General features: G+C 41.0%; 1 protein-coding gene across 6 annotated transcripts in view; it reads right to left on the reverse strand.

Annotated features, from left to right (window-relative positions):
- Positions 1 to 3,726: 3,726 nt before the first annotated feature.
- nav2a (neuron navigator 2a) overlaps positions 3,727 to 18,464 on the reverse strand; it is a 982,776-nt gene continuing 968,038 nt past the window's right edge. For all 6 annotated transcript variants that reach the window (XM_073049760.1, XM_073049759.1, XM_073049758.1 and 3 more), the window contains 7 exons: positions 17,339 to 17,574; positions 13,584 to 13,738; positions 12,478 to 12,549; positions 10,823 to 11,019; positions 9,980 to 10,098; positions 8,229 to 8,432; positions 3,727 to 6,239 (listed from right to left, as the gene is read on the reverse strand). In XM_073049760.1, coding sequence (XP_072905861.1) covers positions 6,114 to 6,239; positions 8,229 to 8,432; positions 9,980 to 10,098; positions 10,823 to 11,019; positions 12,478 to 12,549; positions 13,584 to 13,738; positions 17,339 to 17,574 — 1,109 coding nt within the window. In that variant the 3' untranslated portion in view covers positions 3,727 to 6,113. The remainder of the gene's footprint in view (positions 6,240 to 8,228; positions 8,433 to 9,979; positions 10,099 to 10,822; positions 11,020 to 12,477; positions 12,550 to 13,583; positions 13,739 to 17,338; positions 17,575 to 18,464) is intronic.

Consider the following 18,464-nt stretch of genomic DNA (forward strand, 5'->3'; position numbering starts at 1 on the left):
AGGTTGGTAAGCAAGCTGTAGAGGGTCCAATGAAGATCTCAACTGTGGTCTAAGTCAGGACTAGCCTTTCCAGCACTTTCATCACATGAGATGTGAGGGCAATTGGTCTGTAGTCATTAAGTTCATATGTTATCAGGAGAATTCTCTGTACCCAGGGCCCCTAGTATTGTCAACGATTCCTCCTATCAGTCTTGCAACCTCTTTGAGTGTCTACCATCAGGCAGAAGGCACTGTGCCATTAGGACAAGGACTGTTAGGATGGTAAACGGCTTCTTCCCCCCAGGCTGTGAGACGACTGACCTCTCCACCACCACCCAGGTCTCATCATTTATGAAATGCTAGTTGCATTATACTGTTTACTACTTTTTAATTTGTGGCATAAATTCTCCTTAGGCTAAATGTCAATCTGCTGGAATATATTTTATTATTTGTGCTAATACTATATACATTTCATGTGAGTTATATGTACTGTATTGTGCACCTAGGTCTTAGGAATGTTATTTCATTTGGCGGTATACGGTTTGCTGATGATAAATTTGAACTTGAATGAAGAAATCCACAAATCTTCCTCTTGGATGCCATTAACCATGCAGTTCAGCATGAATTTACTGGCATCTAGTGGACATTGACATTAATTACACCATCACAAGAATTTGCCATCACCAGTCCTGAGGAAAGGTCTTGACCTGAAACGTCGACTGTTTACTCTTTTCCATAGATGCTGAGCTCCTCCAGCACTTTTTTGTGTTAACATTAATAAAACCATCTCTCAAAATGCACCTCTGCAATAAAATGTGTAGAACTACTCCGTCGGAATCTGTTTTGCTCAACTGTTATGCAAAATTAATGATTCAGTCTGCGATTTATACCTACCCTTTGCATCTTCCAGAATCAAATACGTTAACAGTATCACTTGTACTAAAGAATGGTTATTATGTCAGCTCAACAAGGTAACTGGAGAAGAGGAACTAAATAATAAATAATGCGGATGCTGGAAATCTGAAATAAAATCACAAACTGCTGGAAAACCTCAGCAAGGTTCGAAGGAGATGCAGGAGTGTTACCGGGGTGGGTCATTTCATTGATGAGCAGAGACCATTGTCCTTGAAGTAGGAGAGACTGTGAGGGATGTTACAAAATCGCAAAGCCAGAGAGATGGCATATCCTAAGAAACCTTTCCCCTTGACACAACTGTCAATGACCAATGGCATAGCTTTAATGGAAGGGGTAGAACACAAAAGGAGATTTGAGGAAAATTATTTTCTACCCAGCAGTTGGATAAAACGAAGAACATACTGTTTGAGGGGAAACTTGAAAAGTATTGAGATGAACACTTGAAAAACCATGGCATGGAAGGGTTGAGTGTTGAGAAATAGGATGAACACAGATAGATACTTGAATGGACATGCTGGGCCAAAGAGTCTGTTTTCATACTGAATGACAAAATGACTGAGATCTTCAAATTGATCCTCCAGGTAAGTGCGCTGTTTTGCCCCCCTGTTCTTGATACATTTACCTCAGTTCTTTCCTGGTATTAGCATGGGACCCTGAATGTTGGGTAGTAGATAGATCCCCTGTCACTGAAGAATCCACACACAGCAGATGACATGAACGTTCATGGTGTTGTAGATTGCAAGGAAGGTTGTGTGAGGTTATGGCGGGATTTAGATCTACAGGATAGTAGCTCAGGTGTAAAGTAATCCTAACAGAGGCAAGGTGATTAAAAAGTTAAAAATAATGTTCAGCACATACACAGTAAACAGTAAAGCTCAAAGTGGTTCAGAAGGCATGTTGGAAACTTGCATTCATTGGCTGGGGCAGAGAATTCGAGAACAGGGAGGTTGTGGTACAACGAAACAGGGTGGCATGGTAGCATAACATTTAGGGGAATGGTTTAGTGTCGACTAAGATTGGGATTCAATTCACACTGCTGTCTCTGAGGGGTCTGTACTTTCACCCCATGCCTGTGTGGGCTTTCTCCAGATACTCCTTTTCCCTCTCACAGTCCAAAGACATATGGGTGAGGTTTAGTAAGTTGTCGGGATGCTCTATTGGTGACAATTGTGGGCTGTCCTCAGCCCCCTCGGACGGTGTTGGTCTTTGATGCAAACAATGCATTTCACTGTATGTTTCCATGTACATATGACAAATGAAGCAAATTTTGAAAATCTAATCCAAACTACCTCAAAACTAGTTAGGACAAAGCTGGAATACTGTATACAGTTTTGCTTGTTGCACTATAGAAAGAGTGCAATTCCAACATTGTTGTTCTTTCCCAGGCCCAAATAATACTCGGTCTGCTCTACTAGGCAGGGAACACTGTTCACATGCCCAGCGCCAGATTTGCAAAATACTCTATTTCAAGGTCTAGCACCAGAGGAGGTGAGCAGAAGAAAAGATTCAAGGAACTTTCAAAGATACCTTGGAAAAAGATGCAGCGTTTCCACCAACTCTGGGGAACCCTGGGCCATGAGCCAGAGGATTTGCAATGGCACTGAAGATTTCAAGATCATGTGTTGGAAACACACAGGTGGGCATGGAGGAATGAAGCAACTCTGAAACTATCTGCCCACCTATCCTTTCCAACACACCCCTGTCCTCAAAACCTGACAAAAGCTTCTTCAGTCACCTCTGAATTGGAACATTCTTGATGTGAATGGACTGCTGAAGTAGGCGATCTTATTGTGAATTAATTTCTGAGACTCATATTTTACTTTCCTTTTGAAATGAATTGGTGAAAACCAATCACTCACTGACTGCCTTAATGTTAAAAATACTAACGTAGCACTTCCAGTTTGCCTAGCATAAAAATAACAGGAAGAGCAAAATACAAAGAATGGCGATCTTCACTATGTGAACCAAATTGTACGGAATTCTTCATCAAAACTCAACTGCATTGTCAGCCATTCGCATAGTGCAAAGAAACAAATGTATATTAAACTAAGGAAAGCACGTTGAGATGTTAATCAGCATCGTTTAATTTATTTAGAGCTACAGTGTGGAAGAGGTGCTTCAGACCTATGAGCCACATCCATTTACCCCTAGCCAAATCATAGGACAATTTCACAATGGCCAATTCACCTGCTCCTCCGAGAGGACCACAACATTGTCGTGGGGTTTGGAGGTTTGTGTACCTCAATGACCCAGAGAGCTATTTTGCCTGGAGTCAGGGCTTTATGCTTTGGCTCTTGGTAGGGTCACCCATCCCAAACAGGTCAAAGGACAAAGGCCGGACCAAGAGCGGTCCACCCACTGGTCCTCCAGGTTTGGGGGTTGAACTCAGGGTTAACAACCCTGACTGGTAAAGCAAAATTGTTATGGAAGCAAGCAGTGAAGAATCCTTCTACACTTAGTTCAGTGGAATTCCTGACTTGGATGACTGTCAGTAGTGAAAACCAAGAGGAAGCTACTGACCCAAACTCCAGGTTCATGTGTTCAGATCAGGGCAAACAACCGTGACCAAATGTTACGGAAACAGCAATGAAGAATCCTACACAGAGATGGAGGACCTTCAATGCTGCCCTAAACATGGCATAACAGACAGAAAGTAAATAAATAACTCACCTTCTAACCGGTATGTCTTTGGACTGTGGGAGGAAACCCACGCGCTCATGGGGAGAAAGTACAAACTCACACAGAGGGTCCCAGAGCCGAACTCTGTTCTGAGTTAAAATGGCGCCCACTTTATCACAGGTTAGGAGAAAAAGGATTAAAGGCAGCAGAAGATTGAATAAATAAGCATTCATTTTATTGAATCAGGAATAATTTAAGACTGGCACAATAACTTGATTTCTTCCTCAAATGAGACATGGTCTTGTGTAGGCCATATTGAATCCAATGAGTGACCAGAACTTGATTCAAATGGGATGACACATCATACAGTACACAAAATACTGATTTCCTAGTGTTTTAAAAATGGCTAGAAAATTCATCAAAATGCATTACTGTAATCAACTATTTACAATATATGTTACAATGAAAAAATGTACATCATATTAAACACATTCAAAACACTGAAATCACTAAATCCTACAAATAGTCTTCCATTTAACAAGCATGTGAAAATTATCACAAGTAACAAATATGGGTTTGGTACATTAATCATTATTGTGATCAGCATTTCATCACTGAGCAGATTTCCCAAAATTTACAGAAAACACCATCTAGAAATTAAGCTAAAGCCATTTACAAGTCTCTTTCAGCCTGTACAATTGTTGGCAGTTTTGAAAAGAAGGTGGGTTTTTTTTTTGGCTCCCGTTAAGAATTAGCATGAACATTGCATAGCATCTTAAACTCAGAACACCATTAAACACCAGACACTGTTGACGGGAAAGGACGTAAAGGAAAAAAAAAATTGGAAGCATTTTTAAAAATTAATTACACGTTTTAAAGAAAGAAAATTGTGCTCAGAAGAAATTAATTGAGCGTTGGCCCACATTCCCTTCACCCCTTCTGAGCTGAACCATGTCATCACAGTTTTAATGCAACAATGGAAAGATTTTGATCAGAGTAATGACAGTTTAATGGCAGCATTAACAAACCCATTGAGGTATCGAGAAACACATTGATCAGTCAAAGTGTATGAACACTGGATTGTGTGATAATACATCACATGGAAGCAGGGGGACAACAGCACTGAACGACAAGCACTCCAATTTAAAAATCTATTACTCAGTCACTGGATGATTTCAGTATTTATACATTATTGTAGTGTCTATCAAGAATTTCTTTTGTGTTGCATTGACAGCATCATTGACTGGGCATAATGTCAAACTCTGCAGTCTGGTGTTTTATTGTTAGGCACATTTACCCTCACAATATCAAACACAGTGAGCTGCTGTTTGATCACGATCCAAGAAATCATCGATTTGCTTCCTTGTTTGTCTTGCTTATAACATATCATTTGAAACAACACTGACTAAAAACAACTCGACTCTTACTGACGTTTTGAGATGAAATTCCAGCCCTGTTTTTATTTTCCAGAAACAATACAAAATAAATAGCAAAATTAAACAACCGGAAAACCAGTACAAAAGAGAGAGCGAGTGTAAGGCATCATTTATTTCCAGCACCAGTCGTTTTAAAAAAAAGGCTTGCATGGATTTGGCTAAAGGATTGCGTTTTTTTTTCGCTGAGGTACAGCTCAATCCAGCTTCTCTTTCACGTTTTTGCAAAGAAAAAGTGCAACTCCAGAGGAGGTGTTACCAGTCCTGGTGAGGAGACAAGCCTTAGTGACAATCAAGGTGTGTGTGTGTATGCATACATGTACCTGTATGCATATGTCCTCAATAAGGAAAGTGAGAGCAGGAGAAAATGGGGACTTCTGTGGTGATTTCTGGCTCAGCCACTTGTTCCCAGATTATTTCTCTTGGGTCTTGGAGAGGACCGCCCATGCTCTCGGCAGGCACCCTGTCGGCGGAACAACCCAGGCATGCCCCGCGCGCTCGGAGCGCGTAGACTGTTGATGGAATAGAGACCAAAATTCTTGCGCCGGCTTGTCTTTCAAACTCAGCCAACTTCCAAAGAGCAACATGAGTGGGTTATGTAGCACCAAAACTACCTTCAGCCAAGGGGGGCTCCACATCCACCTCCTCTTTCCCTCCGACCCACCTCCCCTCCCTCGCTCTCCATTATTGAAGGACTTGGTTGGAATGTCCAGTGTCTGCTGACTGTTTGGCTGAGAGCAGCATAGGATACATTTTTTCAGGGCAGTACATGGCACAAGGATGTTAGGTCTATACCTTTCAAAATCAGGTCTTACTAGTTTTATGCAGAGTACAACATTTCCTCATTGGCTTGGCACAACTGCCTCCAGCAACTGAATGAAGAAATAGTGCATTTCTCAGTTATATAACAAAACAGGCAGGGTTAAAAACCCCAAATTTAGTCTCCCTAGGGTTACCTGCACCCACCAGAGCTACAATATTTAAAATTGAACTAAAGTGTCCTGTACTTGAAGCCCCATTTTTTTTTATAAACCAAGGCTTCTGTCCAGCTGAGTGAGCGAGAGCTATTGGGTCAGTTTTCATTCCTCTTCTGCGTCCTCGCCTTCCGCAGAACTGTTGAGAGGAACGTTGGACAGAAGTGACAGATGATTTTGGCAGAACGCTTGATCACAGCGTGGACTCCAGAGAAGAATCGAGAATATCGTCGTGATGGCTGTTACTATTCGAGTCACTGTCGTAGCTGTGGGGACTCGAGCAGTTTGCAGCTTCTTGTAACCTCATTAACATATTCATCTGCAAAGGGGAAACAAGACAAACATAGGGTATTGAACAGTACTACACAGAAACAGGCCCTTCAGCCTGCAATGTTGTGCTGAACCAATTAAATTAGTAAACAAATGGCCAACTAAATTAATCCCTTCTGCCTACACAACGTCCATATCCTTCCATTTCCCTCACATTCATGTGCCTATCAAAACGTCTCTTAAAAGAAGGGAATCCTTTCAGTATGTTGGGTGTTAACCAAAGGTTTAAGCTCTGGGAAGTTCTAATAGAAGGAAACATTGCCAGATGCTAAGAGCTTGGTGTGACACAATGCCGTTTGTAATTTTCCCTTTCTTTAAAGGAAAGGGGAACCTAAGCATTGGAAATTAAAAACTCGTAACCGATATGCCCCAGTATAGATCTATACTCAGAGGCCACTTTATTAGGTACACATTTTACCTGCACGTTAATGCAAATATCTAATCAGCCATTCATATGGCAGCAACTCAACGCATAAAAGCATGTCGACATGCTCAAGAGGTTCAAGTTGTTGTTCAGACCAAACATCAGAATCAGGAAGAAATGTGATCTAAGTTACTTTGACAATGGAATGATTGCTGGTGCCAGATGGAGTGATTGCAGTATCTCAGAAACTGCTGATCGCCTGGGATTTTCCGCACAACAGTCTCTCGAGTTTACAAAGAATGGTGCAAAAAACAAAGAAACATCCAGTGAGCGGCAGCTGTGTAGGCAAAAGAACCTTGTTAACGAGAGAGGTCAGACAGGAACAGGCAAACTGGTTCAAGCTGACAGGAAGGTGGAAGTATCATAAATAACCATGGTTACATTGGTGTGCGTAAGAGCATCTCTGAATCACAATAATGTTGAACCTTAAAGTGGTTGGGCTACCCTGCTCCACTCCTGCACCTAATAAAGTGGCGATTTGGTGCAAATATATCTTCTAATTATTCTGGACTTCAAGATTATGAAGTTAATGGTACAAGATGATAGTTCAAATATGTTTAAAAAATATTTCATTGACTTAACATCCTGATTTTAACATGGTGCACTTCTACAAAGAAAGTCAAACCCAAGCTACTGCTATCATTAACACAACATCCTGCTTCACGTGGTAGCTTGGTCCTCAGTGAGGATAGTCATAACCTCTCTCTCATGTCAGTTACCATTAACGTGGATGTTTAGCACCATGCAAAAGTCTTAGGCACGTATGTATGGCTAGGATGCCTAAGACTTTTGCACAGTACTGTATTTGTCAATGTGGAGCTGAGAGCAAGTTTGTAAACCTGGCGGGAGCAAGGGATGTTGGGATTGGCGAGGGTGGAACGCCACAGGAGGGGTATGGGTCAGGTGGTAGAGAAGAAGTGCCAAGGGCGGGGTGGGGGGTGTGGCACATGTGCAGACCACGAACACCAGGTCACTTGATTCCAAACAACTGGTTTATTGATCATTACGGAATGTTTCTCTGGTGCTTCCCACTCCCTCCCCTCTCCCTGCCCCCTTCCCACTCTCAGTCCACAATAGGGTCCCATATCTGAATCAGGTTTATCATCACTCACACATGTCATGAAATTAGTATCTTTTTACAGCAGCAGTACAGTGCAATGCATAAAATTACTACAGTACTGTGCAAAAGTCTTAGACACCCTAGCTATGTATATGTGCCTAAAACTTTTGCACTGTACTGTATAAGACTATTTTCTGGACGTTTTTGGAAGGGACAAAAGAAGCTGGTACATCAATGCAACTCCCGTAATATCATTAACAGGACAGTTGTCACTATTTAACAGACTAATATATGCATGTTAGTGTCTTAATCTCCCCCACCACTCAGCCTTAAAATCTTGCTGAGCATTATTTCTTAAAACTGTGTCTGAAAATAAATCAGCCTTATTACCAATGTTCAATAAGCCTCCCATTAGGGTCGGGCAGGTTCTGAATCTTGTTTTGCTGTAGTTACTGTAACTAAATTTTAGACTCACAAGAATTTTACCAACTCACAAGGGGGTCTCCCTCAGCGTCGCTCTGCTGGGTCTGTTTACTAGAACCACCATTCCGGGCTAGTATGAAACCATCAAAGCCGACATCTTCTGGCCTTAGCTTCAGTAGAGGGGGCCACTCGTGTTGCTGTGGTGTAGCAATCCATGGATATGTTTCCATCACCCATTTGGCTGGGTCCTCCCAAGGAGCTCTTCTTCCGTACAGCTGTAAGACGGAAAGAGAAAAGCATGTTGATGCACAGAGTGAAAAATCCTGAAAAACTGACAGCATACATTTCAAATATGCTTGAAATAAAAATCCATCAAATTAAGAGTAAATCTTAAAATGAAGAACAATGTGTACAATGAAATAGCACTCTACAGAAATTTATAAAGCGGCTTCTCCTCCTCCTCCTGAATAAGTTCTTTGTGATCAAGGATGATGTGTTCTGAGATGTCTGATGGGACCGGCAGATTCTGGCACTTGAGATACCTGGGCAGGAGGATCATTTGGAAGCGTATGTGTACTATAAGCCATTTACATCAAGCTTCAGTACACTTCTGAAGCATTGGCTCCAGATTCCCAGTGCCACTCCGATCGCTCTTCTCTGTCTTGAGCGGTCATGAGCCAGGGATTCCCGGGAATCTTCTACGCATCTGGCAATCTGTGGCCGTGGTGAAGCCCAGATTAGAAAGTCTTTTTCAGACATGCAAAACCATGCATACCCATTTGAGCACGAGGATGGGTCTGCAAGAAAACACTGATGTTGGTTTTCATTTATCCTGCCGGGGGTTTGTCGTATTTTGTGGAGGAAGTGATGTCACTCCAGTATTCTGAGATGCCTACTGTAAGTAGTCAAATTCCATAAACATACAGGAGGGTGTGGTTCCTGTATGCATAGTGCCATGTCTGAGGGGTGTTCTAACATTATTTTCTTCTGACAGTTTTTACAAAAGGCCATCATCCCATCTTCTCTCCCTCTCTACTGATGCTGAATATTTCCAGTCTTTCTGTTTTACTTCAGAAATCCAGCATCTGCGGTATTTTGGCTTTGCCTGCCCTCTCCCTGTAAAACAGGTGGGAGTGCTGCTGTTGTGTCATCGAACAGGTCTTCATCTTGTCGTGATGGAGAGACTTTTGAGTTCCTGAGATCCCGAGAACAATGCCATCTAGAGTTCAGCCAACCGGCGCTAAGCTCCTGGTAGGGTCACCCATGGCTGTAAGGTAAAGGAGGAGATTCTAGACAAAGAGAGATTCAACCAAGACTTTAATCGTGGAGCTGGTAGAAGATGATAACATCACAACAGCAGTGAAGGCAGAGGAAAGCTCCAGTGATCTTGCACTTCATGCCAGTGGAAACCGCCTCCCCTGACCCCGATCTGTCAAGGAGTATGAGGTGTTGTCCAGGTATCATCCTCCCTATGTCAAACAAAGCCACTCACAGGCGTTCTCCATAAAGGGAATACAGCCACCTGAGAACGCACCAAAAGACAACCTCTTAGCAGAGCATCAGGCCCAACTCAAATGATGACTCTTCTCCATTAAACAGGTGCTACACATGGAATGGAACTGAATTTGAAGAGCGGGGTTCAATGTGCACAGAATATTTTTCATGCAAGTGGCAGGTGATGGTCTCTACCACAGCATACTTATTCACTCTCTGGAGAGAAGTATTAGTGTTTATGCTCTGGAGGAGACTATTATATAGTCATGAAAAATTCAGCAGCTTTTCATGAGAGCTCTACATGGACTCTTGATGATAAACTACGTACCTGCAGTCCCTCTCTCACTGCTTCCAGCAGGTAAGGGATGATCGAATAATTCCACAAATCTGTAAACCAAACTCTTGAACCGTCAACATCCATTGGACAGGACAGGAACAGCCGAGGACCTGGACAATAAAGCATTGTAGCGAACGACTGATTAGTATTTTCATTGCTATGTTTAAAAAAAATCAGTTTTTAATTTAAAAAAATTACTCCTTGCATTTAACCACATCTTATTTAGAGATACAACACAGCAACAGGCCACTCCAGCCCAACAAGCCCACGCCACCCATGTGACTAATTAACCTACTAACCCCCATGTCTTCGGAATGTGGGAGGAAACCCAAACAGTCACGGGGAGAATGTAAAAGTTCCTTACCGATAGCAGCAAAATTGAACCTGCATCACTGGTGCTGTGATAGCATTATGCTAATTGCCATGCTGCTCCAATCCCCTGCTCACCCTCACCACCACTCTTCCCTCCTCTACCAATCTATCAGCTCCCCTCAACCTGGATCCATCTAGCTCTTCCTCCACCCTTCCCCTCACCTTTCTCTACCTTCCCTCTATCTTTCAGTCCAGATGAAGCCTCTTGGATCCAAAACATCAGCTGTTCATTTCCCTCTACGGATGCTGCCTGACCTGCTGAAATCCTCCAGCAGTTTGTCTGTTTCTAGTTAACCATTCTGAAATGTACTTTTTGTTTTAGATAAAGATATTCCTATTTTTAACATTAAAACTGCTTTGTATATGACATCAGATTTTAGTTTGAAAATCCTTATAGGAGAAAATAAAATCAGGATGGTATTAAAAATATTAATTTCTTGAATGCTCATATGGTATAATTACCAATAGTAACATCAGATGAGCTGTGAGTCTCCAGGAATCTGTTCAAGTGATGCCAGACCTTGGGGATCCAATCAATGATCCTCACTAGTTCCGTGTTTCTTGTTCTTGTACTAATCTCAGTTTCTATCAGTTTCCGACGAAGGTAGCGGCCTAGAAAACCTTTAACCGGCTCAGTATGATTAGCACACAGGACCCATCTGTAAAAGACAAAAGGAAAGTTTAAGTGATCCAAAAGTCTTGACACAGCAATTAAAATTAATTTTGGGGGTTTGAGGTTTTGATTTGCACAGGGCATACATTAATTAGTCAATTCCACTTTTTAGTTTCAAGTCTCTGATTGTCTGGTCATGATATTTTAGTGGAAACCTTTGGAACATCATCCGCTGCTCACTCATCAAGCCTTCAGAGGTAGGGAATGCAACGCACAAATGCCTCCATGTAACCGTGAACTATGTGCAGTCTACCCATTACTGAATCCACAAATTACCTGAAACAAAGTTACGCATTGACCCAGTTTTTCCAACAGTACTGTTGTTTGCCATTACTACTCTGAATATAATTGCAGTCTTCAGGGTTCTCACATGGGGATAGATAGATTAACATGGAAATGTTAAAAATGTTGTCAATGACTCATTAGGCTTCCAGACTTTATTTGCAGCTTTCTTCACAAGTATCAGGGGAATTCCTATCAGTGGGTTTGATATTTCATAAATTAATCATACAATATTCTGGCTAACTCAGGCTTTCTTATGAGATTCATATGAGATTTTAATTATGTATTAAACCATAATCACAGCTAGTACCTGGCTCCATAAACCCAATCTTATGTTTATAGGGATATAGAACAATATAGCAAAGAAACAGGCCCATTGGCCCATTTAGTCCATGCCAGCCTGGTTTTACACCTTGTCCCATCTACTTGTACCCGTACCATAACACTCCATACCTCGCTCAACCATATCCTCTAAAATATTACAATTAAATGTTGGTGTATTTTAATCCTCATGAATATTTAAAATTGGTGGATTTTAAAATGACTTTTTAATGTTTATTTCAGTTTCCATTTTAACCATTTATGCAGTGATCTTCATTGAACATTTTGAATAAATATTTAAATTAGGCACAATACTTCTGTGGGAATTCTTTGTGATTGGCCACTCAGTGAGCTATAACATCATAGCTGCTGGACGTCGGTGTCTAACTCAAGCTGATTCAACACAAGAGCTGTCACTGGCAAAGGGCAAGTTCTCAACTCAAAATTGCTCGACTTTGTGAGGAATGTGCTTCAGAGTCACGGATAGGTATTGTTCTGTTGTTGAGCACAATTCTGGACCAGTAGGTAACATAGAAAATATCATTAATTATATCTAAATTATAAGTAATCACGAACTTTAAAGCCTATATGAAACACTGCACAACATCAAGAAATCTTGACCAGACATTTAAGTATGAAGGACCTCCAGATAATTAAATGCTATTAATACCTTCAATCAGCAAGATAGGCTTCTACAAGACCATCTGGATGCTTAAAAGTAGAGGCTGATCATGATAACAGTTGGGTTAAAAAAAAGCTTGAAGGCAGTTTTAATTGCGCATAAGAAATAAAAATGTGGAACAGTGAACAAGTTCTAAGAGGCAACTAGTTTAGTAAGTACCTGAAGTTATGATGAAGCTGGAGATTAGGTGTGGAAGATGTAGCCTGGTTCATTGTGCCAATAATGTAAGGGCTGAAAAATACATTTTTCAGGATTAGTAATTATATTCACAACACTTGAATTCATTTCAAAAGATCTGGAATGCAAAAGAGCAGGCATCAGCAAAAGGTCGTCAAGCACTACAAAAAAATAGTTAATGGGTTTACTAATGTCCTTCAGGGATAAAAGAGATTGACTACTATTATCTGCCCTGTGCATGACACCATTCTCATTTGACTCATAACTCTTCTCTGACTTAGCACAGTAATCTATTCTGTTGTAGATGTATACCTGAGATAAATACCAAAAATAAGGATCAGCATCATTTTGAGAGTAGCTGATGAAGGTTTTGAATGCAATATTCACATTAAGCACAAACATTGGCTTTCCTGCAGCTTCAGCACCTCCCAAGGTACAACCTGAAAGTGAGTCCTTTGAGCTGACATCCCTCTGGATCAAAACCACTGATCAATTGATCAAATAGCTCCTGGTTGTTTGTGGTTCCTTTGCTGTATGCACGTTAGTTACTGTGTTGCCCACAGAGCCACAAAGACCAAGCCTTCGAAGCGTTTTACTGGATGGGAAGCATCTTAGGATATTATACGTCCTGAAAGCTTCTCATAAATCCAAGCTTCCTCTTCCGTTTTATTTTGGTAAAAATTGCTTGTGAGTATCAGAACTCCAGAATATTTTACCATGCCAACTTTATTAAATACTGAACATTTAGGCACTTTGATAGTCAAGTAGTACTGTGAGGAGCTGAGAAACTTCACATTGTCCAATTATAACCCTGGACTGTCTCTACAATTGGTTTACTGTCTTCTATTATATTCTTTACTAACTTCTCCCAATATCAATGGGTATCTACACACAGCCCTTGACCTGACTCCAGAGAACTGTACTGCAGACTGAGCAAAAGACAAGATGGCTACGATATGCTTCTAACATTCACTGCCAAATGTCCACTATTTGGAGAGAGTCCCGCAGCAGGGAAACAGTGTTGCAGCCTAAATCCCCACACTTCATTGAGTCGTACTGGACCATAATAAAAAAAGAAATGCCATTACCATTTATGGTACTTGCAGTTCAAAAGGCCATTGAAGATCTCACTAAGGGAGCCAACGTGATGTAGATTGTCCAAGATGATCACACTGGGCATATCGACTGCATTGGTTTCACTATTGCATTGATCCGCCAGGTTTGAAAGATATTGACGGAGCTCCTGAAGAACAAGAACACCTCATTTGTCAGTCCGCACACTTAAATTATCTGCCCAATACAGACATCTTTCTCATAAACTAAATTCGACAGCTGATGTAAAGATCATATAAAAGAGAACATGTTGTAAATATCTGAAGTCTGGCAGTGTCTGTGGAAGGATAAAGTTAAAGTTTACATTTAATGTAAGTCATCAATCTGAAATGTTAATTCTATTTCACTCCACAAATGTCACATCTTCTGTTTTATTACAATACCAAATGATTGCTATACAGATTCCCCAGGTTACAGACAGAAACTGACTTGAATTCCAAATCTGTACAGACTAACGATATCTCTGTGAAAGCAACACACCAAAAGCTGGAAGAATTCAGCAGGTCAGACAGCATCCATGGAGGGAAATGGACAGTCAGTGTTTCGTCTGGACCAGACCTGCTGAGTTCTTCAGCGCGTTGCTCCAGACCCTTGTGTCTCCACGAAAACCAACCTGTCAATTGTACCTCATCATGGATATTTATCATGACATCTTCAAAGTTTAAAATCATATTGAATCATTTATGTTGAAAATGTCTGTACTGGCAAACATTCACGTATTTAAACAGTGGATTGTTTGAATTTCATCACCTCTGCCGGCACCCTGGCTTTTTTATAACCATATCTGCGGCAACTGGCTGCAAGTGAGTGAACTTTCATTTTGTTATTTCTGTCACCCACTTGTTTGCCCTTGCTGATATATATTTACTTAGAGTTACCGCATGGTAACAGGCCCTACCAGCTCAATGTTCTGCGCCACCCTGTTCCACCTATATGTGAACCTTCTGACCAATACGCCTTTGGAATGTTGGAGAATTCTGGAGCAACAGAAGGAAATCCACGCAGTCACGAGGAAAACATACAAACTCCTTACAGACAGTGACGGAATTCGACCCAGGTCACTGGCATTGTAGTACTGCTGTGCTAACCACTACATCACTGACTAAGGGGAAGTTGAAAATTAACCCTAGACTTGGCTCCAGAGAACTGCCATGAAGACTGAGCAAATAGTGTTTCTTTTTGACTTGTAGGTAAGTCATTTCTCAAAATGGAACTCTTACATACATGTGGATTGCTTAGATTTACAAATGAGAGCACAGTGTGGGTTTCTCTGTATTGATATATTATTGTCACATGTACCGTGATACAGTGATATGTTTTTGTCTGTGTGCCACCTAGACAGATCATGCCAAATTTAATATATTAAGGTCATAAAAAGAGATAGCAGAATGCAGAATATAGTGTTGCAGTTTCAGAGAAATACAGTGCAGCCAGACAAGTGAAGTGCAAAGGGCACGATAAGCTATAGTGGAAGATCAAGTATTCATCTTCTAGCAAACAAGAGTTCTATTTGTAGTATTTGCAAAATTAATCAAGAAATTCTTAATTTGCTATAAGCACATCAATAACTGCTGTATAGGCCAGTCCACTGACCAGTGGATACAATAGATTACAGAAAAATTGATTAATTCCAACCATAACATTGACTTTGGACACTGGCCGATGCTCCACTGGGACCTAACGACCCAAGAAGACGACGACATCAATATTTCATTTCAGTGTGAGAAATAATGAGTAAAGAATTAAACACAGCCTCAAGAGGTGTAAGTGATTTTTTAAATCTTATGATGGCATCATGATCTTAAGTGGCAACAATGAGTTATAGTCCTCTAAATATCACCTGTTTTCCCACTTTACTTGGCCTGTAATCAAATATTTTGTGATAATTTTCCGCAACATTGTTTGAAGAAAAAATGGGTTTGGTGCAGTAATAACATGTTTCTCCATTGCTTCAATACACAGCTCTCCTGTACCAACCAGAGTTAATAGCTTTATTTAGACCATAAGACCATGAGATACAGGAGCAGGATTAACCCATTTGGCTCATCAAGTCCGCTCCGTCATTTCATCAGGGCTGATCCATTTTCCATCTCAGCCCCATTCTCCTGCTTTCTCCCTGTAGTGCTTCATGCCCTGACTAATCAAGAACCTATCAAACTCTGCCTTAAATATACTCAATGACTTAGCTTCTGCCGCTGCCTGTGCCAACAATTCCACAGATTCACCGCTCTTTTGTTAAAGAAATTCCTCTTCATCGCCATTCTAAAAGGACTATGTCAGCTTAGCTGAAAAAACGGCATTCTGCAATATGTTAGCTGTGGTTGTTGTTCCAGTTGGAAAAAATTAGCGAAGACAGCAAATAGCTAAGGGATAATAATCTAAACCCACATACGTGCTTCTACCCCCAGGTGGTCATGATATGACTAAGGGCTGACGGGTAAATGGTGGTCAGTTAGTTCCATTTCTTCAGTAAAACTAAAGGCCACTAATTTGATCTACAGTGGCTGCCAAACAGTGGAAATATGCACGTTTCTGATAAGTATTTCATCCCTGACTTAAATTCCATTCCGGATGAGAAAATGCCATTTGGATACCTTCATTACAACAAACCCATGGTGGCATGGGGGAAGTCAACTCTATTTTACAAAAATAGTGCAAGGATAAGACCATAAGACATAGGAGCAGAATAAGGCCATTCAACCCATCAAGTCTGCTCTGCCAGTCAATCACACTGATTACCCCTCAACCCCATTCTCCTGTCTTCTCCCCATAATCTTTACCTTAGTAACGGGAAGAAGACGGGAGCTAAGGACAGAATGTAAGGTACTGATGAAGAACCCAACAGCCCCTGCTTTAAATATACCCAGTCACTTGACCTCCACAGCCGTCTGTGGCCTGATGGAATTAGATTTTTCAAGCAAGCCTGTTCAGGCTGTTGGAGCTTTCAGTGGAAAACAGAAGTTAAAAAGTGGCTAAAATTATTGCCATGTATAATAGGACAGAGATAGTAAACACACTTCCATATACACACGTCTTAAACAATTAATCAGGAATAAATTACTAAAACACCAATGAAGAAACTTCACCGGGTGATAAAGTGGTTAAAACACTGAAATGGTCATGCCCTCTTCTCGTTATTTCCATCGGGCAGAAGATACATAAGCCTTAGGGGCCCACACCACCAGGTTCAAGAGCAGTCATTACCTTCCAACCATCAGGCTCTTGAACTGGCATCGATAACTTCATTCCCCACTACTCTGAACTGATTCTGCAACCTACAGACTCTCTTTTAAGGGCTCGTTACAATTCATATTCTCAGCATTATCTTTTTAAATTTATTTGAATGATTTGTCTTTTGCACATTGGTTATTTGCCAGTCTTTGTTATGTATGGTTTTCTTGTATTTCTTTATTTTCCTGTAAATGTCTGCAAGAAAATGTATTTCCAGGTACTATATAAAGATCAATAATGTACATGCATTGATGGTAAACTTTATTTTGACTTTGAATGAGTTAGCTCAGTCAAGCAGCAAAGTATATAAGAGGAAATAGAATGGATAGAAGGTAGTGCAGATCATGTGAGATGAAGTGACAGGAGACACGTGGGAGCAGGGCGTAAGCATTGGCACAGATCAGTTTGATTTTATCGCCTGTTGTTATGATGTAAATATCACCCTTACCATTACATTCCCTTGCAACAAACATCCCACAGAACTTATTTGTTTCCTCACCTTGCTAGACTTGTGATCCACATTGAAGGTTGCGATGACCCCGTCTGATAGTTCTCTACCTTCCCTGAGAACCATGTACTCAGCGAGCCGGTTGGCCAGGAAGGTTTTCCCAGTACCACTTGGTCCTGACAGAATGATACGGCGATGGTCCGTCAGCAGGGAGACGTAACGTTGCAGCATTGGCTTTGGAATTAGTGTCTCAAACACGAGGGAATCAAAGCTGTGCTCTGACAAACCTGCATGAAGCAAAAGAATCAACAAATGTAGTGGGAAGATGACAACCAAAGCAAACTTACACTTCTAAAGTATGTTTCTGTCATTTTTCAATTATAAACTATTCACCATTTCATTTTTTTCTGGGCCCAGAAAACCTCTGAAGAACAATACAATAAAAAATTACTTATTTTCAAATCTTTTGGGTTTCGGCACACTTTAGGTGTTAACAACTCATTCACAGTGTTAAATTTTACACCTCTCATGCTCACTTCTGGAAACTAGTGTAGCTATAATTTCTAAATTGCACACAAAGTTTATAAGAAGTTATAACACCTGTGAACCTGTGAATGTGTCCATGCAGGAATGTTCCAGTGATTAAAGTACTTACAGTACTGTGCAAAAAAAAACCTCTTGGTACAATATATCTATCTATATATATATATATAGATAGATAGATAGATATATATAGGTATGGTGCCTAAAACTTTAGCACAGTACTGTATTTGTCAATGAGGAGTGGAGAGCGAGTTTGTAAATCTGGTGGGAGCAAAGGATGCTGGGAATGGTGAAGGTTAACCGCCATGGGAGGAGTGTAAGACAGGTGGCAGTGAAAGAGTGCCACAGGTGGGGTGTGGGTGGGGGCAGACACACTCAGCCCTGAGACACCAGGTAAGGTCATTGGATTCCAAACAATTGGTCAACCGAACATTACAGAATGTCCCCTGCTCACTCTCCTCTCCCTTCCCTTTTCCCAGCCATAATTCCCCTCTCCGCCTCCTTCCCACTCTCAGTCCCCAATGGAGACCTGTATCAGAATCAGGTTTATCATCACTCACATCTGTCATGAAATTATATTTTTATGGCAGCAGTACTGTGCAATGCAGAAAATTATGATAATACTGTGCAAGAA

This window comes from Hemitrygon akajei, chromosome 6 (genome assembly GCF_048418815.1).
Source record: "Hemitrygon akajei chromosome 6, sHemAka1.3, whole genome shotgun sequence".
In the NCBI taxonomy this organism is placed as follows: domain Eukaryota; kingdom Metazoa; phylum Chordata; class Chondrichthyes; order Myliobatiformes; family Dasyatidae; genus Hemitrygon; species Hemitrygon akajei.